This window comes from Onychostruthus taczanowskii, unplaced genomic scaffold (genome assembly GCF_017590055.1).
Source record: "Onychostruthus taczanowskii isolate IOZ18803 unplaced genomic scaffold, ASM1759005v1 scaffold19, whole genome shotgun sequence".
NCBI classification, from domain to species: domain Eukaryota; kingdom Metazoa; phylum Chordata; class Aves; order Passeriformes; family Passeridae; genus Onychostruthus; species Onychostruthus taczanowskii.
Window position 1 is genome coordinate 13,837,615 of NW_024499128.1, and position 14,464 is coordinate 13,852,078.

Below are 14,464 nucleotides of genomic sequence, written 5' to 3' on the forward strand. Positions count from 1 at the left end.
TCTGTCCCGGGCCCGCGTTCCCGCTCGGAGCCGTGCCGTTCCCGCTCGGAGCCGTGCCGTTCCGTTCCCGCCCGGAGCCGTTCCCGCCCGGAGCCGTTCCCGCCCGGAGCCGTTCCGTTCCCGCCCGGAGCCGTTCCGTTCCCGCCCGGAGCCGTTCCCGGCCGTGCCGCGCCCCCCGCGGGCCCGCGGGGCTCGGCAGCGTTGGTGCTGAGCGCCCGGAACGGAGAGGTTTCTCGTCAGAAGGCATCACACACGGGTAACTCTGCACGGGTGTTCTTTTCAAGGTTCGATGCAGCATCTGTTGCTGAACCTTTTGCTCTGCTATGTTCCGCTTGTCTCACTTTATTCAGCGTTTACAGTCAGCGCTTTAAACTAGAGAGTAAGACAAGATGTGCATCAGTTTTAAAAAGAGGCAGTTTTAAACAGGGAAAGATGCGTTAGCTGTACAATTGCAGCAACGGTGCATTAAGCAGTCTTGTTTAAGATGACCTCTTGGTTTGGGCAGAGTTACTCTTTGCACATAACAGTTTTGCAGATTATGAAATGTGACCCTAATTTCCGTAGAAGACCAAAGTTAGTACCATTTTTCTTGATAGTAAATGAAATTATTCTAATCACATCATATTTTTTTTCAGGAAACAAAAAAGTAAGTGATCAAAGCATGTAGCTTGTGCCAGTAACCTTGTAGATCTGCTTCTAACCCTGACAGAGATTTCTTTCCCAGTTTTGGGGAAGTTACTTATGTCTTTGCAATTTACTTTCCTCAAATATATCAGAGCTACTAGGTTTGCTGCAATTTTAGTATTGTCTATATGTGTTACATACTTTTTTAAGACTGGTATTTTGTTGTCTGGTATAATGAAAAACTTAAGAGGTAACAGGCAGAAGAACGGTGGATGTTTAAATTTTCTCCTTTTGCAGTTTCATTGAAGCCCTGGCTTAACTCCATTTTCATCCACATGTGCAGATCCATTCTTCCACGAGAAGATGGTTTTGGTCTGCCATCTGCTCATTTGGACATGCTTACGTGATTCAGGATTCTCTGCCAAAGTTCTAAGAGTTCCAAGAGTTTCTTGGAACTCCAGTCATGTGGCAGTATTACCTAACAGTGGAAAGCAGCAAATGCTTCCTCTCTTGAGAATTCCAGGAAAAAGGGAAATGAAGAAATTTGGTTTTATGCCAGAGCAGTTGGCTCTTTTTTTCTGAGCAGCAGCAAAGGTGCTTGTGTTCTTTTTAAAAATATGTATTACTGTGCTTAGTCACATTTCATCTATTCTCAGAATATGAAAAAAACTCAGCTCTTGAGTAATAGTTTTGTCAGGCTCTTATGAGGAATTTGTCTTTCAGGTTTGTTCTTTATTACTCGATGAGCAGTGACTGCCCCAGAGAAGGTCACAGAAGAGTCTCCATTCTGACCTTCTATTTTGACTAACAATGTCCTTATCCTTTAACTTCTGAGATGGATATTTGCAATCAGACAGACAGACTCACCTCTGTCAGACACATGTAATGTGGTTCTGCTGCATGGTTGGTTTGGGGAAGAGAGTATTGAACTACCATCCACAAACACCTTCCAGTGGTCTTTTCTGCTTCAGAGTCTGACCAGTCTTGTGCAGAACACCCAATACCTGAATACCTGCTGAAGGAGATCCTTCCCTTCCCTTCCCTTCCCTTCCCTTCCCTTCCCTTCCCTTCCCTTCCCAAAAAGCTAGCATACTACCTGGGAGCCCTACAGGTATAAACAGAACAGCTGAAGCTTGCAGGCAGCAAGAACACTCTGTCCAGATATGAAAGTTAGAGAACTCCAAAAGCATGAGAGGAGGGGTCCAAAGGGTTGTGCCTTAACAATGTGCTGCTGAACAAATTTTGTCCCTCTTTATACTGAAAGCAAAGCCAAAAGCATATTGGTTAGCATGACTTCACTTACAAATTTACCACAATTTGAAATGCCTGATATCCATTTATAGTTATATGAAAGCTGGTAGCCTTATCTTAGGCATTAAGTAGCCATATTGGTAAAAAAATCTTAGGGACACTTGCTATTTTTAAGTCTGAAATTAATTACTTCATCTGTTTTCAATTTACCTAGACAGTTTTGCTATGCTTAGGGACATAAAACCTGCATTATTTTCCTTCTCCAAAGTTGTTCTGGTTATATCATGACTAGGTGTGTTTTACAACTTTTTAATAATTAATGTTTTAATGAATCTGCATTCTTTTGAGCAATGCTCAGAGTTCTTTGCTAAAATTCTTTTTTTAAAGATGTGGTACTCAGATTATCAAGGCACTGTTGATAAGACTTGGAGAAAACATTTTAGTCAATAGATTGGACACTTCATTCTTAAATTCTTTTACTTCTCTGAGTGAAATCATAGGGCTTTGGTGACAATGTCACCGATTTTGGTCTAGTGCTTGCCCTTTTTTACCCTTTACGTACTAGCAGCCTTTCTTTTCTAGTAGCTAAAGAGGCAGCTCCACTGCCAATGTCAGTCCCGTATCCTCTGTCATGGAAATTTTGCAGAAAAGTCTTCTAGCTCATTTGTGTTCTCCTTATTCTTCTACATGTCTCCTTCCGTGAGCTAATTTTAGGGGCCAGAGGTGGGAAACAGTACAGCAGGGAGTCTGAATTCTAACATCTAGCAGAGTGGTAGGGAAAACTACACCTTTACCTTAACTGAGACAGGGATGTAAGCTTATTATGTTTTCTGTTGGCAGAATTGCAGCACAGTTTTTCCTACTCTACCTGACCATCGTCAGTAATGGCAAGGCTCCCAAGTGCTACACCATATACCCTGTGGATCCTTTTCTTTTCATATACAACAAATGAAGGTATGTTTGTCAATATTTTAAATTATTATAGTGAAGTTTTTCTTGATAGCATTTTTATATGACATTAGGTAACGCTGTTACCACTAATTAACTACTGTAAAATTTGTAACTTCAAATGTCAGAAGTATCCCTGTACTAGAAAAAAATCTTAGATTTTTTTTTTTTTAATCTTTATGTTGACCTTTTCTATGTGGACAAGAAAAACTAGGAATTTGCAGAAAGGAGAAACAGGTTTGGAAAGCCATCTCCTTCTTCCCCAGTATCTGAGTATCCCCAGCACTGTTCACCTCACTGTGAGCCAGGTCTCTGCAGCCCAGGCAGCTCTGCAGGAAGCTCCAGAGTCCCTGGCTGCTCTGGTTTGCCCGTGGGGCCACGGGGGAGCTGCTCACAGAGCTGCTGCCAGTCTGTGCTCTCCAGTGGTGCCAGTGTGTGCTCTCCACTGCTGCCAGTGTGTGCTCTCCAGTGGTGCCAGTGTGTGCTGTCCTTTGCTGCCAGTCTGTGCTCTCCAGTGGTGCCAGTGTGTGCCCTCCTCTGCTGCCCGTGTGTGCCCTCCTCTGCTGCCAGTGTGTGCCCTCCTCTGCTGCCAGTGTGTGCTCTCCAGTGCTGCCAGTGTGTGCTCTCCAGTTGTGCCAGTGTGTGCTCTCCGCGGTCAGCAGAGGATGGCTGGAAAGCACGCTTGGCTGGGCTGGAGCAGGCGGGGCAGCTCTGCCCATCCCTGCCCAGCCCTGCCCTACCCTGCCCTGCCCATCCCTGCCCTGCCCATCCCAGCCCTGCCCATCCCTGCCCTCCCCTGCCCTGCCCATCCCTGCCCTGCCCTCCCCTCCCCAGCCCATCCCTGCCCTGCCCTGCCCGGGGCACACAGTGACAGGGTTCTGGTGTGTCCCTCACCACCGTCCTGTCAGCCGGCAGGTGTGTCGAGTCCGAGTGCTGCTGCTTCCTTAAGAGTTATTTCATGAAGCTCAGCTGGCAGAAGCTGACTTTCCATACCCATAAACATGGGCTGTTTTCATTGTATCTGTTATGATGTTGGATTAAAAATACTAATGAGGTATATATAGTAATGGTTTTCAAGAATGCATTTTTATTTTCTGGAAAATTAATCTCACACTTTGCTTTCTGTATTTTTTTAACTAGTTCCACAGTAGTTTATGGTTTCTTAGATCTCGTTTTGTTTTATAAGGCAAACCAAAGTAGTTAAAGACAATTTGAAGTACTCTGTCTCTAAAAAAGAAGGTTTATTAGCTACTGTCTTGCATACTGTGAAATAGTGCAATTTGAATTAATGAGAAGGATCAAAATTTGCAAGAACACATGGGCGGGATTGTCTGGTCTAGGTAATCCCACCTTTTCATTTCCCTAAATGATCTTTATCAAAGTTTAATTAAAGGTATCTGACCATCACATTTTACATTTGCAGATCCTGTACTGTATCATAGTATGCAGAAGTTGGATCATAGTAAATAACACAAGTGGACTACAGAAAACTAGACATGTAGGGAAGTACCGAATGAAATTTGGTTTTCAGCAAAAAAGGTGTGTGAGGAATAATCTGAAATTTAGATACCTGTTGGAAGGAATAAGCCTGTGAAGCAGAAGTGGCTGAAGGACAAAGACCTTGCAGGATGTGAATAGTTGGCAAATGAGTCTTGAATTTGCAATGTAAATGACCAGCATGGAGGGTTGGTAATGTACTGGGCCATGTACACAAAATTTGGTTTTGTATAATTGCCACAGAAAACCTTCTAGCAGAATCCCTTTGGAAATATTCAGATAATTAATAGGATTTTAAAAAAACAGGTTTTTAATTTTTTTACAGGAGATTGACATGTAAAGCAGAAAAGGATTTATATTTGTACAGGTTGTGCAAGAAAAGGGAGATACTGTTATTATTTACCTGTGGAAGAGAAGTCAAACATCAGAAAAGGCAAATAATTGTTTTGGATGATAAAAGTATTAGCTATTTCTAGCTGTTTTCTTATAATCACATTCCAGGGTCCAGTATCAATATTGGGTTGGCACAAATAACAACATGGCCTTACTGTCACCTAGCTTCTCTTCTGTTCTGCATATCACTCTTGCGGAGCACATTGAAATAAAGGAAGGTGAGGCTGGAAGGGATACTGAGGATTGTGGATTCTATTTCCACTTCCAGTTCTAACAAAGATATTTTGACCACTATATTCTCTTTTTTGGTTAAATACCTCCAGTGAAAATAGTTGTAAACTTGAACACTGGAGTGCAGACTCTGGGGTTCCGTGTAGCTCCTCAGTGCCTGGCTCAGTGTGACTTCATCTCTCCTCAGTCTTGAAAGCTCTCATAACAATGATGAGTAGAAGACAGAGCAGGCAGTGCTGAGTGGCATGAAGTAAAGGTGTATATTAGAAGAAAGACTGTGGCAGGAAGATCTGCTGGCACTGGGGAGCTGCTCTGGGAGCATGCTCTCCCATGCATTTGGGAAGCTTCCAACCTTTTACCTTAGCTGTAGGTAAAACATGAGTCAGGACTGTAAGCAGTGAACCTGGTCTGACTCTGTTAATTACCTGCATTTTGGGTCTTGAACCTTTTGTATTTAGTGCTGTTTTGTAATTTAATGCTGATGTGTTTTAAGCAGAGCTATTGCAATCGGATTTTCTGTTCTTGGAAGTCTCTGTTGGCTGAAATGTGCCTTTCTATCTCAATATTACTACTGCAGACTCTTCCTGTCCAAGACCGTAGACATTGTCTCCAGAAAGGTGGAGACAGCCTCAGTGTCTGTTACTCTTTCCATTTACCCAGACACAAAAAATAAAAATGTTTTCACTTAATTTGTGGAGGTGTGGCAGCTCTGTTTAGATGGAAAAGTTAGTATTTCTGCTTAGTCCAATATAGTCTTCTGGTTCTCTTGCTTCTCATTGTATGCTTTCCCCTAGTTCTGACTACGGGACACATACACGAATTTGCATGCTTCACTGACTATGACAAAGAGCTGGTTTGTCACTGGAAGGTGCCTGCACAAACCAATTGCTCCAAAGAATTCGTGCTCTACTACAGCAAGGAAACTTCTTCTGTGTCGTAAGTGTTTAATAAGATGTTACACTGCCATTGTTAGAGTTTCGTATATCCTATAGCCACTATTTGCTTTAATTTCCTCCCTCTACTGTGGGTGTCTGGGAAAAAATTACTTCAGATTATTCCTCTTAAAGTAAAATGGATTCTTTCCTTTTAAGTAAAATGGGTTTCTGCATTAACAGCACCCTCAGTTCAGTGGTCTCCTCTTTTGTAGAACTTTCTGCTCTCTTAGCACAGAGGAGGGGTCAGGTCCTACTGGTAGGAGTGGTAGGGCTCTTAGAAGTTTACAAAACCTTAACTTCATGCAAAATGTTACCTTCTTCATGAGAAATCTTTCTTGATTCACTGGTCTGTAGCCTGTGTGAAAGCTGCTTTCCACTGAAGGCCAGGTGGTTGTCTCTGCACAGTGTAGCCCCTTGTTCAGGCACAGACTGTTGTCTCTGCACAGTGTAGCCCCTTGTTCAGGCACAGACTGTTGCCCCTGTTCTGAGCAGGGCCAGGCATCACCTCTTACACAAGAAGATGCATCTGGGTTCTCCTGTCCCTTGCTGCATGATTTCACCACACCAACATTCAAATAACCTCGCTGATACACTGCAATAAACCTGTTCCTGTACTAACAAGCTGTTAGTATGTTCCTTTAGAAGCTGAAGTGTGACAAAGGGTTGTTATTTGGGATCAATCCTTGGCCTTTCTGTAAAGTTTTTAATTTGTGTGATACAGATATCCAGGGGGTGGCTGAGGAGGGTGGGTTGTTTGGGCATCTCAGTTTTGTTTTGGAAATATTTCTGGGAACTGACTTGTCTCAGTTCTGATTATACATGTTGGGAAACTTGATTTCACCTTTTCAAGGAACAGTGTGTCACATTTTCTTAAACATCACATAGTTTTGTGCCTGTTTTTCAGAAACAAGTGTGTTCCTGAGAATGAAAAAGACAGTTTAAGGTGCACTTGTACAATATATCCGGAATATTTTGTATTAGGCCTCACATATATTCTAGCCCTGCAATTCAATGGCACTGATTCGTGGAATTACAATGTTACACCAGCCCTTGTTGGTAAGAACTTGTTTCCTTTGTCACTGGCATGTCTGGCTCAAGGCTTTGCCCTCCTAGCTAACTTCTCATTCATGTCCCCAGAACAGTTTTTGCTTGTCAGAGGTGCAAAATGTCATGGTAGCTGAAATGCAAAATCCATTTGTTTTAGAAACCTGATTGTGGATTAGATTCTTAAGGAATTAATGTAAGTAATGGGGAAGGCAGAGAGTGATTGTTCCTCTAGCTGTACCCTCTCAGCTGCAAGCCAAAAGGAGTTTGGGGACTTAAATTATCTTTGGTGCCTTGTACTTGTGGCTTACACAAGAGGAACAGGAATCATGCTACTTTCAGTTTCTAGAAGGATACTAGGTTATTCCTACTGAAATTCTTCCCATTCCTGTCTCTGTCATACTCTGATTTTTCATGCTAGTTGAATCATGCCAAATAAGCAGGAGATTTTTACAGTAATTGCTGTTGGATTTTAACAGCTGGTGATAAAAATGTTTAAGAGACTGCTCCTAAACAGGACAGAGGGTAGACACAATTCATGTCTGCACCTAGACCCCCAGTGTGGTCAGTGTGCTTGTTGGTAACGCCTGTCACCTTAAACACTCAGAGAAACCATTCTCATACCTTAGGCAGGCCAAGGAGCTGGTTCTCTTCAGAATACTTGATTGATGCTGGTGCTTATCTGCCAAATAAGCAGAAGTCCACGTTGATTTTCAAGAGACAGGGAGCCAGGACAGCTTGGCAGTGATGTTGGAGCTCTGTGCCCACCCGGCCTCACAGCTGCTACTGTCAGGGCACAGGTTGTTCCTGTTTCTCCAGACTGAAAGCTGCATCCAGTGCACCAAAAGGCTGTGCTTGCAATTGGTTCAGCCAGCTTGAGGAATCAGTGCTTAATAAACACCCTCAAGTTGCTCAGGTTCGGCCTCTCTGTTCTTGTGCTACAGCACAGTGAAAAGGGTCGGTGCCTTGACTGCGATGATTTTCTGGTCTCTGCTGAATGCTTCTCTCTCTGCTTCTCTCTGTCAGTGCTCTCCCATTACCCTGTTCTGTATTCTTTAACATACAGTTAAGCCAAGAGCCCCCAAAAATCTTGCCATTGAGAAAGCTGAAAATGGTAATTTCAATCTGAGTTGGGAGGAGAGCTACTCTCATCCATCCTTTCTCTCTGGACCAGTCATCTACGAGGTGAAATACTGGAGGAAGCATCACCCAACAGAGGTAAGAGACACCCAGTCTCTTCATTTTCAGTCTCCAGAGCTTTAAGGGTTAAAAAGTCCTCTACAAAGCCACTTCATTAATAATAATGTAAGGGCCAGCCAGAGCACAGTGATCCTGATTACACACTTGCCACAGCTCACTTTGCCCCCAAGATGGTTCAGCTGGGTGTCAGAGAATTGAAACTCTTCTGACTGCCACCCCAAAATGGTCTGCTGCTTGCAGTAGACAGGGCAGAGATTGAAAATACAATGCTTCTGTTCCCTGAACTTCATTTTCTCCTTAGACATCAGGAAGCTGGAGGTTGATGGCTCTGTGGGGCAGGTGAGTTCTGAATCATCTGAAAAAAGCATTACTGGGCTGGGCTGCTTGGTAGCAGAAGAACATGCATGGTGGCAGGTAACAAATGCCACCTGCTGATGACATGAACTGCAGTATGATAAACAGTCATTCATTTGTGAAAGGTCACTGAAACACATAACACTGTTAACATGTAGTTGCTGTCTCTAACCCTTCACCCTATAAGGAAATCAAAGTGAACTTTCTCACTTTCTTTTCAGGTTTCTGTAAAAGCAATTAACTACCAAGCAAAAAGCTTTGAGATTACTGCAAGCTCCTTGAAGAGGGGCTATGATTATGTTGCAAGTCTCAGGTGTAACTACGTGTACTACCCAGCCTACTGGAGTGAATGGAGTGAAGAAGTTGAATTTCGCTATGGTAATAGTGTCAGAAATAACAGATTGGTAAAAGGATGGTATACAGTCTTACATACTCTGCAACTCTCTTGGAGGAGAGTTATGGACTCATCATCTTCATCAATTTGAATGTAATGTGAATACATCTGTAAAGGCTTCCAAAGACACTAAACATAGATAGGCAACTCCTTGGGAAACTCAGGAAGAGAAGACCAAGGGAGGTTGGATTGCTTAGCCTTGTGAAAAACAGGCTGAAAGGAATCTGTTTATTCTCTATAAATATTTCATGAAGTAGAAGAGATATTTGAACTAAACAGCAAAATTGATGTGAGAGCGAGTAGAAATTTTACATATATATATATATATGTATATATATATGCTACAAATAAAGCAGTATTTTAATGGAGGTAGGAGGGTTTATAAAAACCCCTGAAGAGCAACAGAAAGAGCAAGAAGCATAGCTGCACTGCAGTGACAGTGCCACTTCAGGCGCTGTGACAGCTCCTGTCCCCGAGGGCTGACGTCGCGCTGGCTCTCCTGGCTCCTGCCACCCCAGCAGCTGGGCACAGACCTGTGCCAGGTCTCTGACACACCACACACCTTTGCTGCTGGCAGCTGTGGGGGTCTGTTGTTAGCAAGCCGGAAGCTTTATTTTGCATTCTCTAAAAGAGAATTTTTTTGAGTTGCAGAAGAGCAGCAAATAATTTGGTATTGTCAGTGCTTGCATTTGGATGCACATTCACATGTACACATTTGCTTGTTTAACAGATTACCCGGTGAAGGCTGAAGACATTTTGCAGATGGCTGTGCCCACATCCTGCATACTGATCATGGCAGGATCTATAATTTGTTACTTCTGTTTCACCAAGTAGGTATCCTGCTTGTTACAGAGCTTATAGAGTAAGGGTTTGTACGGATATCGGTATTGCTGCTGGTTAGACAAATGTCTGGTAGCACAGAAATCTGATGTTTGGGTTTTCTGAGCACCTTTATCTAGCTGTCTGTGAGCAGAGATTTTATAAACACAAGTCAGTTTTGTAAACTGTCATTTTCTGAATAGTCTTATTAATATTACTAGAATAGGCTTATTATAGTAGGGGGTTGTCAGTTTTGGACCTTGGTCTTTGCTGGAGTTCAAGTAATGATGGCTAAATACCTTTATTTCTTTCAAAAATTTTCAAATGGTAATGTGAAATTTTTAAATGGTAATGAGATCCTGTCTATTTCACATCCTTTTAAACATGATTAGAAGTACAGGTGACTGTTGTTGTGCAGAGCAGTCACATACCAAACATACAAACATCTTTGCTCTGGTTTAATGAAAATCAGGAGAAGCCCAAAATGAACCCTTTCTGTTGCTGCAATGCAGATCCTAAGAGGGAAAGGAGAAAGAAGAGAGAAATGTGCACTCATTAAGCCCAAGTGCAGTCAAAACAACTTATTTTCATTCTTCCCTTGCAGAGTGAAGAAAGAATGGTGGGATCAAATCCCAAATCCAGCAAAGAGCCAATTGGTTGTAAAAAATGTCAAGGTAATTTAACACTTTGCAAAAAATACCTTTTCCTGATCATCAGAAGCAGAATATGTAGTAAATTCTATTGTCTGTCTAGTATAAGGGATACTAAATACAGCTTATATGTGTCCTAAATCCCATTTGTATCTTTATTAGTTTTCAGTTTTGTACTATTTTGATGAAATGAAGTTCCCGTTCCAGGACTTAAAGCAGGGTCACATGGAACAACAAATGTAAGTAAGATTAAAAAAAAAAAATCCCTCTGCTTTACAGCATAAAATTGTTTCCTGTACCATAAACATTAACTGTCCTTTCCTTTTGACTTCCAAAAACAGAAGTTGCAAGAACTGTCTGGCTCGAAGTTTGTCAAGCCAAAACTTCAAGAGAAAAGATAACATCAGAAATGTTGAGAAATCTTGCAGTTGCCATAGCAAGTCTGACAAGTGGTTGCCAAAAGGCAGCAGTGCAGTTTTAACCCCTGAGACAATACCGGTTGAAGAGTGTATAGAAATCTGTGTCTGTTTAACAGACAGTGAAACTGAGAGCCAAGAAGAAACTGGCAACCAGATCACCATGTTTGAGCCGTGTGAGAGCAGCATTGGTGCTTTCAGAGAGCACCCTGAACACAATGAGTTACTAGCTAACATGTTTGATGCACTCCTGGCAAATGAAAATGACATGCAAGAAGATAAAGGCCCAAACATCCCCACAGCTGAGAGGAAAACCTTAGAGAGCATTGGGTCAGAAAATCCATCACAGCAAAATCCAAAAGAAAGTACAGCCCAGAGTCTGCAACCATGTGCTATTTCTCATACAGCTCCCCTTTCCACCAAAGCCTCTCAAGATGACTACAATTGCAGTACAGCCAGCAAAGAGTCAGAGCTATCAGAAGAATCCTTTGAATCTGGCTATCGGAGCTCCAGCATAAATTCTGCTTCTCTGGATGCAAGAGATCTTCAACAAATGGTTCATCAAAGCCATTTTCTGTGTCGTTCTGAAAGTGAGCTTGACTCTTGTGTCCTGACCCAGGAATCTACAAATAAATCATTGTTTGGAACCGAAACAGACAGAACAAACAGCCCTGCAGACAAGAGTTTTGATACCCTTGTGTCTGCATCCATGGGGTTGTGTAGTTCTGCCTACAAGAGCTGCGACACCCTTTTGTCTCCATCCCTGGAACCCTGTGGCTCTGCCTACAGGAGCTTTGGTATGCTTGTGTCTGCATGCAAGGAGCCCAGCAGCTCTGCATACAAGAGCTTCAGTGCCCTCATGTCTCAGTCAATGGCTAACAGTAGCCTGACTCTGGGCTTTGAAAGTGTGCCTTCCTCATCGCCTTTGAGACAGCTGTCAGAGATGCCCGAATGCAGCTGCAGAGATCAAAGTGCTCAGCCTGCTAGCAATCAGATGTGTTATAACAACTACAGATCTCCCAGCACTGAGCTTGATTTTCCGAACACCTGTTCAGAACATACTGATTTTCCGTCTTTCTCCACACATGCAAATGAAGGTGCTTCAGCTTTTCTTTCAGAGAAAGAAATGCATAAGCAAGTAATATATCAAAATGTTCAAAGGGAAGCCAATATAATTTCTTGCTCCATTGCACCTCAGCCATCTGGCTACCAGCCTTTTGGTAGTGCAGGTAAATGTAATGGTCTGTACTGGGACAGTGGCAATGAGGTTATGTCTACGTCACTATATGAATCCTTCCTTAATCTGTGCAACAACCCCAGTGAAGCACCTTCAGATACTGCAATCTATGAATCTGACCCAAGGACAAAGGACGGTGTGTGTTTGACTGTTCAGGGTTCTGACTGCCCCATTGTCCCAGGTTTAGCTTCTAGTGAGAATGACACACAGACTAGTGATGGCAGCCCTTGGATCAACAGCACTAATGAACTGTATGGTGATAGCAGTGATGGAAATACCAGCAGAGATGAACAGCTGTTGCATTTGTTAGAGATGAAATGTCAAGATTTAAACAGCAGAGAAAGAGCTACAAAGGCAACAAAATGGAAAAGCTTTAACTCTACTGGTAAAGTAATGCAAGAGGGTGGTGATAGCAGACTGAAATACTGACTTCCACTGCCACTCACACAACCACTTGAGGGAACTTGGAGATGCAGGGGGAAGTGAAGAGGTGCTGAAGCATGCAGACGGGGGTGGGGCTCAGCAGTCAGTTTACCAGCATCACTGAACAGTATTGGGCTAAACTTAGAAAAACTGCAGAGCCCCTGGAGCTCCATAGCTCAGACAAGGTGCTACCTTATCATTTTGTGAGTAACTCCTATCCTTCTGACTCTCACACCATTCACAGTGAGGACTCCATACTGGCATTTGTAGTTAAAAAAAAGACCAGTAGAACTATTAATGGAAAACAGCAGGAAAAATGAGAAAAAAATGAAACTTTTGTGCAAACCCTTGCCCAAGAAGACAACTGCTATATGGAGGTAGCATAGCCACATTTGCCAGGACTGAACTAGTCTTTGGAAATAAACTGTATGGCAAGTTGAGTTGTTGCTTGTTATTTGAATCTTTACTGAAGTGAGGGCTACTGTAGGTCACCCATGATTCATTCATGATTCACTTCTGCCTGCCTGGGACTGGCAGCTGGGACATGATGCAGACCCCTGGGCACAGTTGGGTTTGGCACCCAGCAGTGGCAGCCACAGCTCTACAGGGACAAAGTCAGAGCTGGTGTCTCCAGCTGTGAGACATCTCTAAAAGGGAGCAGCCACTGCAGGAAGCAGAAGTTCTTAGTACAGCTCTTGTGGTTATTGCCCTGGCTGTGTGTTGCTTGGGAAGCACACAAAGGTTACGTGGAATGTGCTGACATACCTGAAAGTGGGATGTGGGTACAGGTCCAAAGGGAAGGTGTTTGATTTGTGACACAGCTTCCATATTACTTCTTTTGGGGTGGGGGATGTTGCTCTGTGTGCTTAGCCCTGCTTTGGGTTGTATGTTTCTATACCTGTGCAATCAAGACCTGAGGTAAAGATTACCATCATTTGCACTTACACAGTGCTATTATTGGTGATTAGTTTCTTACCTTGTAGAAACAAGCAGTTACTTCAGCAGCTGTAAAAGGAATCAGGGATTTCTAAGCAGTGTTTCTTCCCAGAAAGATTATCCAGTGTGTGGTCCAACACCCTACCTTAGTGAAATACTTTTTTTAGCTTCTTGTTCTTGTCCAATCAGAACGGGAATTAGCCCACACCTTAAAGGCAGTATGTACTTCTTGTTGGATAATTACTCAAGAAGTTTTACTGACAAGTTGTCTACAGCATAATTATATATTTCAGTATGGTAAATTCCACCCTAGTATGTTGGCAACAGCATAAAACAAGTAAGAACCATTAAGTAATGGAGTTTTTCTATTGAAATGTATACAGTTATTCTCATTTAGAAAACTCTATTTGTATTACTATTCATAAGATAGGAAAACATAATGCTAAGCACAGCAACTGGTACTGCAAATCTCTCTTCCAAGTTGGTGAAGTAGTAGAGGTGTGTGTGTAAGGACACCAGTGGTGCTTTCTTTCCCTTCTACACCTGCGCTCTCTCTCGTGTCCTTTGTGAGAAGAAAGATTTTGCATCCATGAAGGCTTGTGCTTGGCTGGAGAGGTCTGCTCAGGCCAACTTTGCTGCAGCACTTGCTTCTCTGATGAGCCCCAGCTCTATTCTGCCTTTCCCTGGCTTTTTTGTTTAACATAGCACTCCAGTCTGCGCATTTCCATATGATGGTTTTCTGTGTGGGGTTATTCTTCCCTTTCTCTCCCTTCAATATTTCTCTGGTGAAATGGAACCTAACTCTCAGAGAAGGGGGATCCCTGTTCCTATGTCTTTGTATAGCCCAGAACTGGAGACAGACAGTGGGGCTGAGGGGGCAGCTCTCTGGCTCGCCCTCTCCCTGCAACAGGCACGGTGCCTGGCTGTAGTGTGAGCTGAGTTCCCTGTTCCATTCTCTAACCCTGCCACTTTTGCCATCCATAGCTATTGCCAGGCTATGAAACCCAGATGGGTTTCAAGTGACAGGTTTCTGGCCCAAGCTGGTGATCTGCCCCTTGGGTGGTGAGTGGGAGTTGTGACTGAGCTGGCAGCGAGGGTCTGAACTGAGGTCA

At 43.1% G+C, this 14,464-nt stretch overlaps 1 protein-coding gene across 3 annotated transcripts; it reads left to right on the top strand.

Moving 5' to 3' along the window:
* The first annotated feature begins 98 nt into the window (after positions 1-98).
* Positions 99-12,856, top strand: IL4R (interleukin 4 receptor). 3 transcript variants are annotated; one of them, XM_041401443.1, is made up of 10 exons: positions 99-284; positions 2,716-2,829; positions 5,739-5,880; positions 6,784-6,935; positions 7,990-8,141; positions 8,699-8,855; positions 9,602-9,701; positions 10,295-10,364; positions 10,503-10,579; positions 10,682-12,856. In XM_041401443.1, the coding sequence occupies exons 2-10, from the start codon at positions 2,760-2,762 to the stop codon at positions 12,420-12,422; spliced, it is 2,661 nt and encodes an 886-aa protein (XP_041257377.1). In that variant the 5' UTR covers positions 99-284; positions 2,716-2,759; the 3' UTR covers positions 12,423-12,856. The 3 variants fall into 3 exon arrangements, with proteins under 3 accessions (XP_041257377.1, XP_041257376.1, XP_041257378.1); XM_041401442.1 differs by having other exon boundaries at positions 99-256; XM_041401444.1 differs by lacking the exon at positions 99-284 and having other exon boundaries at positions 6,765-6,935.
* Positions 12,857-14,464: the final 1,608 nt, after the last annotated feature.

Bases quoted from the DNA above. Each gene is read 5' to 3' on its own strand.
- IL4R (XM_041401443.1), top strand. From the start codon at position 2,760: ATGGCAAGGCTCCCAAGTGCTACACCATATACCCTGTGGATCCTTTTC. The intron at 2,830-5,738 runs GTATGTTTGTCA...GCTTTCCCCTAG, and splicing joins TTCATATACAACAAATGAAG to TTCTGACTACGGGACACATA. The intron at 10,580-10,681 runs GTAAGTAAGATT...TTCCAAAAACAG, and splicing joins GGTCACATGGAACAACAAAT to AAGTTGCAAGAACTGTCTGG.